We start from the raw sequence: 15,128 nt of genomic DNA on the forward strand, positions 1-15,128 counted from the left end.
AAAATGATAAACAAGAATCTAGAATATATAGTTATAAAAAGAAGCAAGCAGAGATTTAAGAACTGAAAAAGCCCAATGGTACTGTTTAAAGAATGAGAGAATTGGGCTGGAGAGATGGCTCAGAAGTTAAGAGCACTAACTGCTCTTCTGAAAGTTCAATTTCCAGCAACCACATGGTAGCTCACAACCATCTGTAATGGAATCTGAAGCACTCTTCTGGTGTGTGTCTGAAGACAGCTAGAGTGTACTCGTATAATAATAAACAAACAAACAAACAAATAAATAATAATAATAAAAAAAAAAGTCGGGCAGTGGTGGCGTACGCCTTTAATCCCAGCATTTGGAAGGCAGAGGCAGGCAGATTTCTGAGTTNGAGGCCAGCCTGGTCTACAGAGTGAGTTCCAGGACAGCCAGGGCTACACAGAGAAACCCTGTCTTGAAAAATCAAACAAACAAACAAACAAACAAAAAAGCAAAATGGGGGTTGGGAGGAGAGGAAACGGGGATAGGAGGGAAGGAGAGGGGAGAACTGAGAATTGAAGAATAATTCTTAAGCTAGGTAACCCTGAGCAATTGCCTGGGTAAGCTGAGCCATTACCTCAAATGCAACACAAAGTAAGCAAGACTGGAAACCATTAACAAAAAGATGGAAAAGGTTGCTAGGGCCAGAACCTGGGTGCACCACCTGTCCACAGGATTCAGCAAGAAGGAAAAGCGAAGCTGTATCTGAAGGAATGGCGCCCAGAAGAAGAATCTGTTCTGACAAGTGCCCACCATGTTAGAGAGCAAGACCCCGCCTGGTCATTTCCATCGAAATTATACATCATCAAACAGAAACTAACCCTAACAGAAAGACTAACTACAAAAGAAGAGAAACAGAGAATTCAGACTTTGCACAAAAGCAAAGCATGGACAGAAGACAAGGAAGAAAGCATCTCAGAGGCTAACGAACCTAGCTTGGGCCTTGACAGCTGAATAAGAAAACATTAAAACAAAAAAAAAATCATGAAAACCTGAAGTTCAAACCCTGGTGATTCTGGGATTACTTCTGTGTTTTGTGAAAAAGTTCATGGGTGATGTTACTTGATGCCTAATAAGGATTCCTCTGCTGGGCAAGGTGGTTTAAGCCAGGTTGACTGGCAGGTGAAGACCACTCACCCTAAGTAAGCTACCTAGGAAGTTTGAAGCTAGCTGGGTAACATGATACCTTGTCCTAAAAAGTAAAACACACGAAGATTTCTATGTGAGGCGCTATCAGGAAAGCACATACAGATCATGGGCAGGCAGTGAGAGCTGAATAAAGAAGTCAATAGGATCAAGGTATATCACATGTACCGATAAAAAGAAAACACTTTATTTTGAACAGGTAATATCTTCTAATTACAAAAGGGAAAAAAGGAGCAGGTGGGAGAATGTTAACCCAGCATTCATGAAGTCCTAACAGAGAACTGTGCAGCAGAACCCAGCACTCATGAGGTCCTAACAGACAACCGTGCAGCAGAACCCTGGGGGACGCCGACGTGGAGTCACCGGGAAGCTGTATGGAGGAAACACCCAAGAGCACCAGGACCTTACTAGGCAGAGTGCATGCAGAGTAGCAGGAGAAACTGGGCAAGGCACTCTGGGATAGCCCGAGTGGATGATGAAACTGTGAGGAGCTGGGGCTGCAAGGATGCGCTGATTTGAGATGTGTAATTAAAGACAGTACCTGAGCATTTCCATATTGCACTGTAGAACAGTAGTTCTTGATGTCACTCTTGCAGGCTTCGTACAGATCTGGTTCCAAACGGATGTCCTCTGTCTACATGAGAAGGAGCCCGAATAGAAGAGAAATGAGAGGACTTTAAGCTGGAGATGTCGTTATTTTTTAAAGGATGACTTTCATTATTTTAGGTGCTGAGAACTGACCTCAGGTCAGTTTGTAAGAGTAGTAAGTGCGCTTAACCACTAAACCATTTCTCTAGCCCCATGGAGATGTCAAATTGTTAGAGACTTGTCTGGTGACTAATGGCTTCGATAGGTGACTGAGCACTACGTGGTAAAAATTCCTTTGTGACTCTGTCTCATGCTTCACAATGGTAGCTGAAGTTGTCCCCTTATTCTCCCCTGCCCCCACTCAGTTGTTTCAGGTGGACCACTTGGCAAACAACCACAGCTCCCAGGCTGACACACTTAGATTTAAGGGCGAGGGTTTTATTTCAAGGCAAAGAGAGATTTTCCTCCTTTCTTGCTGGAGATGAAAAGTGAAATGGACAGTCTCATTGCTTCTCTGGCAGCCACAAAGCAGCCAGAGGATCAGCCTTAGGATGAAAGTGATGTCAACAATAGCTTAGTGCCTAGGAAAGACCTCCCCTCCTTGACAACAGTACTGATTCAGTGACTTCAGTGACTGAACTTTGAGCCTGTCCTAGTTTGGATTCCTGTGTTGTGTGGTTAAAAATGTTCTTTCATTTAAAACCAAACTCAAAATAGTAAAGAAGCTAGTGTCATATGGAAAGATTTCTAACTGCTACTGCAAGTCTTATGTAGTCCTGTGGTCTCTGGAGGCATTACCATCTCCAGCTCTTCCACACGGAGCTGCCTGCGGCACTTGAGTGACACCCGGTGCTCCTTGGCTTCCTGCAGAGTGTCGTTGCGCACGGTGGTGCTCAGGCAGATCACGACGTCCACCCTGCCAGGGAAGGAGAAGGCTTTAGACTGTTTGCCTAAAGGGGGGAATGCCCAAGCACTAGGCTGACACAGGAGCAGGGGCCACATCCATTCATAGCCGGGCGTGGTGGCACACGCCTTTAATCCCAAGAGGAAGGTGGACTTCTGAGTTCAAGGCCAGCTTGGTCCACAGAGTAAATTCCAGGACAACCAGGGCTACACAGAGAAACCCTGTCTCGACACTCCCCACACCGCCTCCTACCGCCCCCCCAAAAAAGAGTTCATTCATAAACACATAGCTGTGTTTTAAAATGTCTTTCTTGCAAGTCTTGCTGTTGTTGTTTTAAATAATTCATCTGTCGTCCTTATTAACAATGGCTCAAAAAGCCCAGACCCTGGATATGACAAATAAACACAGTCACGCCCTTTGATTGAAAAGGTAAAGTTCTAAATTTGAAAGGGGAAAAAGCATGCCAAGATTGTTATGGATATGGCTATAGATGTTATATCTACATTCACATAATTGTTTTTTGGAGACAGTATAAGCTTGGTTATCCTAGAATACCATATGTAGACCAGGCTGGTCTTGAGTTCAGAGACCCACCTACCTCTTCCGCCTGAGTGCTGGGATTAAAAGCAGGTGTCACCTGCTCCCGCTGTATATTCATATAACTATATAGAGTATATTGTTTTAATTTTTTCTAACAACCACCACCACCACCACTACCACCAAGGCTTCACAATGCATCCCAGAATGGCCTGGACCTCATAGTCTTCTTATTCTGTCTCCTGAGTTCTGAGATTAGAGATGTGTGCCACCCTAACTGTCCATATAATTAGTAGCTATTATTTTCCTTCCGTGGCTAATTTATATGTTAAACTTTGTCATAGATATGCAAGTATAGGGAAAGGTTTATACAATGGTTGGTACTATCTGTAGTCTAAGCACTCACTCACTGTGGCTTTAGAACATGGCCTGAAAAATGACTATAGTACTGACTGGAACAGAGGCCACAAGAGCACATGTGATAGGACAATTCAATACTTGTTTATTAAGAACAATGTGACCATAGCAAGGATGGCGCTCTTAACATTCATACGCTGTGAAATTTTCACTGAGGTTACGGGGGACTGTCCAAAATGGGAACCTGATCACACACCAAAGGGAAAATATGTCCAAGCAACATGGCTCCCCCTTACAGCCTGTAAGATCTGTGCTGACAAAGCTGATCAGTCTCCTCACTGAGACCTAGTTCCCAAGCGAGTCAAACTCTACTTCCTCCTTAAAGCTCTACTTCAGTGAGGCCTGTGCTGCTGCTCTGCAGAGAAGACACACTGGGGTGATGCTGGGAAAAGGCTGAGCCAGCAATTTCCTTTTCCAGGTGCTCCCTACACCTGACTCAGGCAGTCTGAGCCTAGAAAAAAAACATCAAGAGCATTCCCTTACGCCGCAGGGAGCTTTTCTTTTGACAATACCTATGGTCACGGACAACTGTGGCTGTAGGTAGCTGTGGCCGTGGTCTGGCAGACAATGCAGTTTGATTAGACTACCAAAGAGAGACCCAGGAGGCCTCTGGGCCTCACACCGCACACACTCACTCTGTAGCTGAGGGAGGCTTGGGGACAGAAAAACCACTTAAAGAGGTACATACTTCTTCTTTATGTTGGGGCAAAGCTTTAACACATCCTCTTTGCAGGCCATTTTGAACTTGTAAGAGAATCGAAAATCCTTCATCTGTACCTGAAAGATGAGAAAGAAAACCAGCTCTGTGGAAGTTACAATTAAGAACAATGAGTGACATTTCAGACAAAAAACCCAAAAAAACAAAAAAAACATTCACAGGCTGAGGATGTGTGTAATTGGCTAGCATGCACAAAACTGGCACTACATAAAGTACATGCCCTCGACACCAGCACTTGGGAGACAGACACAGCACAGGAAAATCAGAGGTTCAAGGTCATTCCTGGCAATATAGCAAGTTTGAGGCTGGTTATAAGACCTTTCATAATCTGCTGAGATCTCCTGTCTCCCTGTGACAGCACACTGGTCTCCCTGTACTTTAAATCACACTTCTGAGCTATGTCGACAGTGTTCCTCTAGCATAAACATAATTCATGCTGCTATTCCCCAGGGTTAGTGTGTCCTCTTGCAGTCTCTTCATTCCACAGCCCCTGTTCTGGCTTTGTTTCCCTTCCTTTAACCAGCCCTACTCATGCAGCTATGATATATACTATACCTGTTCTGGCATCTTTTACTAGAGTCTAGATGCCAGCAGGGCAAGAGAGCCCATTAACATAATGGAATGCAAGCATATGGGCTCCTGGCTCTGAGGAAACAGTTAATAACCTCAGCTGACTGACAGATCATCCTCTCTGAACAGAGTGCTTGCTATACCCAACTTCTTTGGCTGCTTCTTATTACCAAGAGTGTAGTCAAACCATATTATTCAAATGGTAAATCTAAGTTGGATGATTTAAAAAGAAAAAAGGCAGATATGCTGTGAAGGGATTTAGTGCAGTGGAAAACTGCTTGTAAGGTGAGATCCTGAGTTTAATCCCCAGCACATAGTGTGTGTGGGAGGGAAGGGGGAGGCGGTAGGAACAGAAGAGAGGCGTTAGGGTCCAGTGTATTGATGTACATCCACCACACAGAACTACAGATCCCAGTGATGTAAGTATCACTTCATGTGAGCATTACAGCCAGAGCGGGAGCTGCTGGCTCTGTCTCTATCCCTTCTGTAACGAGTGTTTCCTCGGACTAGGTCTCATTTCACTACATGCTAAGTTGTTGAGAAAAGGCCTGTTTATTGAGAAGCTGGGGGAGCGCAGAGCTGCACGGCTACTGTAAAGCAGGGGACAGCAGTCCCACAGGCAGCACAGCAGACAAGACAGGAAGAGCACTGACCAGCTGGAAGTGAGTGACACCAATGGCACACTTCTCGTTCATGTCCTTCTGGTGCTTGTTCTGGATCAGACACTCCATCAGGTCCCCAGAGTCGATCTGGTTGTCTGCCACATCCTGGGGAAGACAGTACACACTTACACTTTATGTGTCACAGTTAACAATACGATCTAAAGTGCCATCCATGAAAATATGAATAGGAGTGACCCTCAAAGTCTTCAAAATAAAGATATGTCATAATTTCAAAAACAAGCCTGAGAAATCAGGAAAGATGGCAATTCAGCAGAATAAAATTCATGAAGCAGGAACCCCTGCTGTGAGGACTATCACTGTGTCCTTGTATAATGCCAGCAGCGGCTTCCAGGATGGTTCCTATCTGTCAGATCTTAACAGCTACTAAATGTACTTCCCTCCGGTGAGTAAGAAACAAGGTATGTGAGTCCTTCAGCACCAAGGCATAATGGACACAGTTGCTAGTTACTGCCACTGCTAATAGCTCCTGAGAAGCAACTCAGCCACAACCTGGAGTTTCCCTCTTGTATCTTTTCCTATGTAGTCATCTCATCCTCTGCTGCTAGTCACACGCTGCTCCACTACAGAGTGCTACCAACTGCAGAATTAAGTTCTACAATCAAACAGGGTTCCCGGATGCTGGCTTCTCCCTCAATCGTGTTTATAGTTCTAGCTTTTACTTCCTAAGCTGGTTATCATTCAACAGTAATGTATGCTGAAGACAGAGATGAACCCACACCCTTGGGGCCCAAAGTCCGGTTGAATTTGGTTATGTTTGTAACCCTTGTTTCTATAGACATCACTTACATGGCAAAAGTTCTGAATTATAGGCTCACAGGCTCTCATCAGCAAAGCTTCTATTTGTATATCCTGTAGAAGATAAAACAGATTAGTTACTCTGCTATGCAAAGGCCAGGGAGGGAGGGGGAGGCAATAGGTTTGTGTGTCCCTGCCTTAACTATGTAGCTGCAGTTAGAGCCCCGAGACCCCCTGGTCTCTGACTGCTGTCATTACAGTGCCTGGCTGGAAAGGCCGCCATCAACTTCAGCAACTCAAGAGGCAGAATTAAGCACAGGGAGATGAAATACTTGGCAATAATATTAGAGCAGGCAACTTCTCTGGAGTTTTTATGATCTCTCTATTTCTGAACAGTATCATCTATCCTGATTGGGCTTTTTAATCTCATGTTTCATATTTTAGTAGTTTTCAGGATATAACAGGGATAAATGTGTTCAATCTTTCATGTATAACTGGAAGTCTCAAGGTTTTATTAAGCATAGAAATCGTACCAAATGACCTAACTAAGAAGCTTCAGATTAAAGAGACCATGGCTACTTAGATTGCTTTTAAATGTGATTAAACCTGAAATGCAGGAGCCATGTTTTCTCAAGTGAGAAAAGCTCTAATAAATGATAACTTTGAAGGAAAAAAACCCTAAGAGCTAAATTATAGACAGTTACAGCTTCTGGAGCAGTGACAGACGGGTCAGGCAGACCTCAGCACAATGGACTACTGTCTTCTTTTCCTTGTCCTCTTCCTTCTTCTACATCCTCCTCCTCCTCCCTTTTGTTTGTTTCTTTCATTCTTTTATTTCCTTTTGTTTTGTTTTTTTTTTTGGGGGGGGGGGGACAAAGTTTCTCTGTAACAATCCTGGCTGCCTTAGAACTTGCTCTGTAGACCAGGCTGGTCTACAACTCAGAGAGCCACCTGCCTCTGCCTCCCCAGTGCTGGGATTAAATTGAGGAGATAATCTGTTCTCTCAAGAGTATGGAAACAAAAGTGCTAAGTAATGCTGCTGGCTGCCCCTCTCCTCTAGGCAGCTGCTCACTACTTACCTCGGACTCCAACTCGGTGAGGTTGCCCACGATGTCTCTGCATTCCACAGCTAAGTCATCCAGATGGTCCTGAAGGCACTCAAGCTCCTGCACATAAGAGGCAAGCCCTTCAGTCATGGGAGTGAACAGGGGAGAGGGGCTCAATCTCTGCTTCCTTTGTATTCATCTTCCCTTTAAAACTCCCTCACTAAACTGAACACAAAAGCTTCATGTGACTAAAATTGAGGTGTAATATGTTCCCAATGTAACCCAGGTGAGGGCCAGGCAGTACGGTAAGTCATGCAAATTCACAAGGCCAAATGTAAAAGCCTAATGGGAACTAGTCAGTTCTCTTCAAACTATAAACCTCAGCCTATAAACTTTAGCAGGCTATTTTTTAAAATTACTTTATGTGTAAGAATATTTTGCCTGCATGTATGTCTATGTGCCACGTGTATACAAATGATGAAAATGATATTCAACAGCCAATACTCTTGGTAAGTAATTACAGTGCTTCTTTAAAATATCCAACTCCAATGTGACAGTTTCTTGGTATCTCTGTATGTGACCCAGTAATTAGTGTTGTTTATTGAGGCATATGTACAGGCTTACTTATAGAAGCATGGTCTATACTATTGCAAGGCCCTTGAGTGGCCAGGCCCAGCTTCTAAGGACAACCAACCACCAGGCCCCACCCTCTTAGAACACAGCCAAGTCCAAAATCAGGCCACAAAATTGTACCAATTCCAGGCCACCCTAGAAAGCTCTACTCTCAAGAAACCTTATAGAAAGCCCATTTTCAGCTCAGGTCTTTGTTGCTTCTCTCCGTAGTAGAGCCAGTCACTGTCCTGTGTTTTTCTCTACTAAACTTACATGGTGTAATTTTGTGGTACTACCTGAAGCCCACCTGCTAGGATACTTTAACACTACTGAATAAAATTTCATAGCTGGATGTAGTGGCACACATTTTTAATTTCAGCACTCAGGTAAGCAGAGGCAGAAAGATCTCTCTGTATGAGGCCAGTCTGGTCTATGTTGCAAGTTCCAGGCCAGGATCAATAACTAATGAGACCATATCTCCAAAAAAAAAGTTAAGAAATAAATGAAGCTCTTTAAGCTCTCACTGTTTTTACTCTCTTCTCTAGCCCTCCTTCTCTTCTCTCTCTCCCTTCCCCCTTCTCTCCATGTGGCCATGGCCAGTGGTCTCCCTCTTTCTTCCTTCTCTCTTTCTCCCTTCTACACTAAAGCTCTAAAACCATAAAAAAAATTTAAAAAAAAAAAAAAAGAAATGAAAAATTTCCTTCATGGTCATTTACTGGCTATAATCTTCAGGGAATGGTAGAGAGGACCAGGACCTTCTATCCTCTTCCTACTATATGTATGTGTAGGCAAAACACACATGTATAGATATAGCATACATGTGTAGGTGTGTGCACATGCATATGGAGACCAGAGGTCAATCTTGGGTGTTGCTCCTTAGTAACTGTCCAACTTGTTTCTGAGACAAGGTCTCTCACTGGGTAATGTGTGAGAGATTAGGCTGCCAATTTGGTTAGGTTGGTTTCACAGTGAGCTCCAGGGACCTGCCTGTATTTCCTTCCCAGGGCCTGGTATTATAAGTAAGAGCCACCTCACACCACTTTCACTTGAGTGCTGAGCCCCAAACCTATGTTTGTATACTAAGCACTTTACCAACTGAGCTATCTGTCTAGTCCCTGTTGTTTGAAACAAAATTTCATGCATCTCGGCTGGCTCCAAATTCTCTAAGTAGGCAAAGATTATCTTTTCTGGTTGTTTTCATTTTTTGAGACAGGATCCAACTGTTTAATAAAGAGCAGGCTGTCCTCAAACTCAGAGATCTACCTGCCTCTCCTCCTGAGTGCTGGGATTACAGGTGTGAAGCATGGCCGGCTGCCGAAGCTATCTTTGAGCTGATCATCCTGCTTTCACTTCCCCAGAGCTCTGAGACTTACTAATCTCATGTACTAGCTACCAAGTCTAGCTACAGGTGACTTTGAAAACTCCAGAAGGGGCCAGTCTGTCATGGCATAAATGAAGCCAGGAGGCCTAAGTTCAGTCCTCATTCTAACATTGGATCTTTCTAAGCAAGCGCCTGCTCTGGACTGGTCACCCTGCTCCATGATGAAAACACCGCCTTGCTCATAACTTTCAGTAACACTTTCCCCAAACTAGACACACAGTCTTAGAGGCCAGTCACAGAAGGCACCTGAGTACTGAGGCTATTCTTTTCTGGTTTATTCTTTGTGGAGAGGTTATAATGATGTTTTTTTTTTTTTTTTTTTTGGGGGGGGGGTTTGAGACAGGGTCTCTCTGTGTAGCCCTGGCTATCCTGGAACTCACTGTGTAGACCAGGCTGGCCTCGAACTCAGAAATCCACCTGCCTCTGCCTCCCGAGTGCTGAGATTAAAGGTGTGCGCCACCACGCCCGGCGTTATAATGAATTCTTTTTTTTTTTTTTTTTTAAAGATTTATTTATTTATTATATGTAAGTACACTGTAGCTGTCTTCAGACACTCCAGAAAAGGGAGTCAGATGGTTGTGAGCCACCATGTGGTTGCTGGGATTTGAACTCTGCACCTTTGGAAGAGCAGTTGGGTGCTCTTACCTGCTGAGCCATCTCACCAGCCCTATAATGAATTCTTAAGAATTCATCTTGAGTTTTCAGTAAGGAAGTTTTCTTCTCTGAGTCTCAATTTGATCAACTAAGTAGAAAAATAATTCCATTTCCATGTATCTTGTAGGACTGTTTTAGGGCAAGCACATTATCTATTGGTATATACCAGACACGGATGAATATATTATACCTTGCTAGCACAAAAGGATTTAATGCAATCTGTAAATGTTAGAAAAAAAAATATAGAAAAGAATGAATTAAAAATGAGACAAAGGGCTGGAGAGATGGCTCAAGCGGTTAGGAGCACTAACTGCTCTTCCAAAGGTCCTGAGTTCAATTCCCAGTGACCACATGGTGGCTCACAACCATCTATAATAGGATCTGATGCCCTCTTCTGGTGTGTCTGAAAACAGCTACAATATACTCATATAAATAAAATAAATAAATCTTAAAAAGAGAGAGAGAGAGAGAGAGCGAGACACCGAGGAAAGAAAAGGGAAATGTGCTAAGGAAGATGGGATGTCTAGCACAGACAATGCCTAACACAAAATCTTATATTTTCGTCAGAGCAGGACATATTTTGGCTCTAAGATTTTCATTTTAAAATTTTTTAGATTTTAGTTTAAATATAAGTGTTTCTCCTGAATGTTATGTATGTGCAACATGTGCATGCCTAGACCTGCAAAAGTCAGAAGAGAGGAATCAGGTCCCCTGGAAGTGGAGCTACGGATGACTGGGAGGCAGCGTGTGGGTCCTGGGAACAGAACCTGGGTTGTTTTCCAGAGCAACAAGTGCTCTTAGCCTCTGAGTCATCGTCTTAGATTCTTTTGCTCTGAACTTTAAGCAAAGAGGAGAAATAATCAACCCCAAACAATACAGAAACCATAACTAAAACATGAAAAACGTAGTTACTCTTAGATATAAAAACAAAAATCGAAAAACTCTGCTGGGTTTTTCTAGGTAAAAGGCCTGAAGATAACAAATCCCATCAGCAGCCACTGAGCTGGCCGCATGGGAACCTTAGGGAAAGCGTGTGGAAGCCGTGACTGACCTGCCCGGTCTCCGTCTTCTCACTGCACCACTTCCCTAGGTCTATGAGGCACTTGTCCTGGAGGGCAGGATCCAGCTTAACATCCATGGCTCGCTGGTGCAGGATCCTCTGGACTTCAGCTCGACATTCTCGTGAGAGCTACAGAGAAGGAATGAGCAAGGGAATTTAGAGGTAACAGAAAAATATGTGAAGCCCCTAGGCGGAGCAAACTAATAACCAGGACTGTAGTTACTCCTCAAACTCTATACCAAATGCTATCTAGGACAAGAACTAAATGTTTTAGGAAGCTGCCAAAAGGTCAATTCCTCAAGAAGTTTGTTCTGAGTCACCATTTTCATTCCATGGTGGAAGAAGAAACAAACTTTCCCAAGTTGTCTTCTGGCTTCACAGAAACACACACACACACACACACACACACACACACACACACACACACACGTGGGGGAGGGAGGGAGAGAGGGAAGGGGAAAGAGGAAGAGAGGGAGAGAATAAAAATATAAAAATGGGGGGGGGGCAGGCTTTTAGCTATTATAGTATGATATTTTCTAATTGTACCTCCTGGGTCTGACTCAGACTGGGTTCAGAAGGGATAGCTGTACTTAGGTATATAAAGTACAACATGGCTACCATCTGTAACATATGCGGAAATAACATTCAGTAAGGTCTCACAATGAGACCCAGCAGCAAGTGTAGGTGGCACCAGAAGACAAGAAGCTCACACAAGTATCTTACAGAGCAGCAACTGGGGCAGGGAGATGCCAAGAAGCTTGTGTGGAACCTTCTCCTCCAACCAGTGCATTGCCAGAGAGAGAAGTCTCATTAATATAAAGCTTTTGTGTCTTGCTGCCAAAGGTGTAGAAGCTAAAGAACCATTTGTATCCCAGCTAAAAGCTTCTAATGGATCTTTAAAGCTAAGTAAAGTTAGAACAGCAGAATTTAATTGCCCATTTGTAAGTTGGATTTTGAAAATTTAAAGAGGAAACCTGGACTGTTTCCCCACATCCTTTGTTTAGAACAAAGACAAACTAACACATAGGAGAGAAGCTGGACAGACAGCGGCAGCAGCAGGGATGCTCACCCAAGGACTGCACTTCTAGGAACAGAGCATCCTCCCACTCTACCACACATGCCTGCCAGGCTTCCTTGTGTTGACAGAAACCAGAACAACAGTAGGAAACAAATGACAGAGGGGAGACCCAAGGGTGACGGCATACCCTCCTTCCTTGCTCTTCTGTGCGGTAGGCATGTCTGTATAGGCAAGAAAACACAGCTCCAGGAGGCATAAGTTCACTGGTCTCATTCCAGCCATGGGTATGGCAAAGGCGGGAAGCATCTCCCTGGCATTTTCGGTATAAAACAGGGTCCAACCTAGAAGGTTAAGAATTAAAAAAGAAGCTCTACTTTCTGTATTTTCCTTTTCATACATTCTAAGAGTTTTTGCTGGCTTCCCCCCATCCCTCCTTTCAGACAAGGTTCTATATAATTCAGGCTGGCTTTGGAGCTGCTGTGTAGCTGGGGATGAACTCTTGATCCTCCTGTCTCCACTTCCTAAACTGAGATTACAGGCACTAGCAGGCACACCTCACTCTGAATGTGCTCATAGTGACACAATATTCGATGTATAGAAATCTTCATACAGAAGACATACGCTTCCTCACAGACTCTATGGTACCCGCTGCTACTGTAAGACTGAGTGGGCCCAGACAGCAGAAAGTAAAACCAGGGCTGCTGCTACCCTAGGCAATTCACAATGCAATGCAACCCCACCTGATATACCAGCTTCAACAAGATTAGAAAATGACAGGAACTCGTCTCCTACTCAGAACACTTAACAACAAAACTAATTTCTCCATCTTCTTATGGAAGATATAGCAGTGGTTTCTTCAATTAACCTGAAAATTGCTTATCAAGTTATAAAACATTTAATTCTGAATCATCTGTGGACATGATGATGTACTGAACCTGCTTGTTTCTCTAAATCAGACTAAGGAATGTCTAATTCTGTTCTCATTTTATTGTAAACTGTAGGGAGAGCTATTTAATAGAAGAAGAGATGCTAATATTAAGCTTTTATGAGATTATGAAGCACATTTTTGATCACAGGAGAAAGAGTAAGGGGAAGAGGAGAAATCACTATCTTGATTGGGGAGAAGTGCAGTAAACTCAAGTTATTTCAGTTCAGATAGCTTGAGGAAGGTCAGGAAAGCAATCACCCGGTTTCCTTTGATCCCTTTCCATACCTATTTATTTGTTTGAAACAGGGTCTTGCTATGTAGTTAAGAGCTGTCTTGGACTTGCAATATTCTGCTCTAGCCCTCATTATACACATATGCACTCATATGTCATAGTGCCTGACCTTCCAGACTAATCCAGAAGAACACAGCAATCCTCAAGTAACCTTTTTCCATTGACACGTCAATAAAATATAAATTAATCATCAAAAAAGAGTAAAGATCATAGGATATTGACGTAAATTAGTTAAACAGGAAGCAGTTTATGGGAAGTAGAGGCAGCAGTGGAACCCAGTTTTGCCAGCATGAGATGGAAAAGAAGCGAGTACAGAAGAGGAGGTGGTAACCCGGCTAATAATAACAGTGACTCTGACTAAGAGCAGGCTCCTAGTACATCCTCTTTAGACAATCAAGCTGTCATACATGCAACGTTATCCTTTTAGAGTCGAAGCTGAAGATGCTCTTGCTGTCTGTACAAGTACCGGGGCTCTTTCTCAATAGATATTTGTGTTATTAGAAACTGTTTTGAGTCCAGCATCCAAAGTAGTGGTGAACAGGGATGCTTGGTACAGGCTGGCAGTGGTTGACTCTGCTTTTAGATACTGCTCTAGGAGCAGTAAGAATAGGTTTTCTGGGGGTTGGAGACAGTTAGCTATCTAAGAATTTAAAAAGAATGTGTTAATTTGTTACTTATTATCATAAACTATAAAAGTGGGGTGTGGGGACACAGCTTAGTAGAGAAGTGTACACTCTACAGTATAAAGCCCTGGGTTTAAACCTCATGTGGACTGCTAAGATGGTTCAGTGGATAAAGCACTTTATGGTTTAAGCCTGGTGACCCTAGTTTGATTCTCAGAACCTATTTAAGAGTGGAGGCAAGAGAATAGACTCTACAAAGTTGTTCTCTGACTCTCAACTGCTCACTGTGGCAAACAGACACAAATCATGCATATGTACACACTGATAAGCTATTACCTTCTTCCCCATATACACACCCATTCTTTTGATATTGACCACACAAGGGAACAGAATGAGGCAGTGCCTTCCACTGTTTTTAAAATACTCACTTCCAATCCCGAGAGATAAAATACTGTAGCTCTAAGAGACGGTGTTCACAGTCTTCCACCATCTTCTCTGTGTATAAATGCTCCATCAGACATGAAAGAATCCTGGTCATTAAAGAGGTAGATTGTAATGAAGAAGTGTTTTGTCGACAGGCTTCAAAATTCATTTCAATACGAATTCCCCAGGATGACAGGATTGATTTTTCTGAGAATCACACAAATTAACTGATCTTGTCAGTAAATATTTCTTCTACCAGTTTTAAGGCATTTTGGAATTCAAACTCTGCATATGTAAGACCTATGTAGCAGTTTTATTTTTATTTAGTATGAAAACATTCCAACATATACAAGAGTAGAGAACAGTGTAAAGGCCACTTCTGTTCTCCAGAGCTTTGGTGACCCTGCAACTAAATGTTTTAACTCAGTGTCTTCTGTTGATATTTGAAGCAAATCTCAGGAAATACTTCAGTCTATTTCTCTAAAATTTGAGATCACTGACATATCAATAACAATAAAAAGGTAAACACATCCTATAAAATAAACACCTAGGCTAGGCAGTGGTGACACAGGCCTTTAATCCTGGCACTTGGGAAACAGAGGCAGGAGGATCTCCATCAAATTCGAGGCCAGACTGGTCTATAGTGGGAGTTGCAGGACAGCCAGGGCTATACAGAAAAACTGTCTCAAGAAACAAACAAACAAACAAAGCAAGTAAACATAACCTTGTTGCCTCCACATCTTAAATATTTTCAACTGTTTTTTTTTTTTGG

The 15,128-nt window shown here is 43.0% G+C and overlaps 1 protein-coding gene across 1 annotated transcript in view; it reads right to left on the bottom strand.

Annotated features, from left to right (window-relative positions):
• Glg1 (golgi glycoprotein 1) overlaps window positions 1-15,128 on the bottom strand; it is a 95,779-nt gene that overhangs the window by 10,111 nt on the left and 70,540 nt on the right. The window contains exons 10-18 of the mRNA XM_021220115.1: window positions 14,362-14,463; window positions 12,278-12,431; window positions 11,064-11,201; window positions 7,399-7,485; window positions 6,371-6,433; window positions 5,555-5,668; window positions 4,302-4,390; window positions 2,554-2,671; window positions 1,709-1,801 (exon numbers count right to left, since the gene is read on the bottom strand). Of these exons, the coding sequence (XP_021075774.1) occupies window positions 1,709-1,801; window positions 2,554-2,671; window positions 4,302-4,390; window positions 5,555-5,668; window positions 6,371-6,433; window positions 7,399-7,485; window positions 11,064-11,201; window positions 12,278-12,431; window positions 14,362-14,463 (958 nt within the window). The remainder of the gene's footprint in view (window positions 1-1,708; window positions 1,802-2,553; window positions 2,672-4,301; window positions 4,391-5,554; window positions 5,669-6,370; window positions 6,434-7,398; window positions 7,486-11,063; window positions 11,202-12,277; window positions 12,432-14,361; window positions 14,464-15,128) is intronic.

This window comes from Mus pahari, chromosome 20 (genome assembly GCF_900095145.1).
Source record: "Mus pahari chromosome 20, PAHARI_EIJ_v1.1, whole genome shotgun sequence".
NCBI lineage: Eukaryota > Metazoa > Chordata > Mammalia > Rodentia > Muridae > Mus > Mus pahari.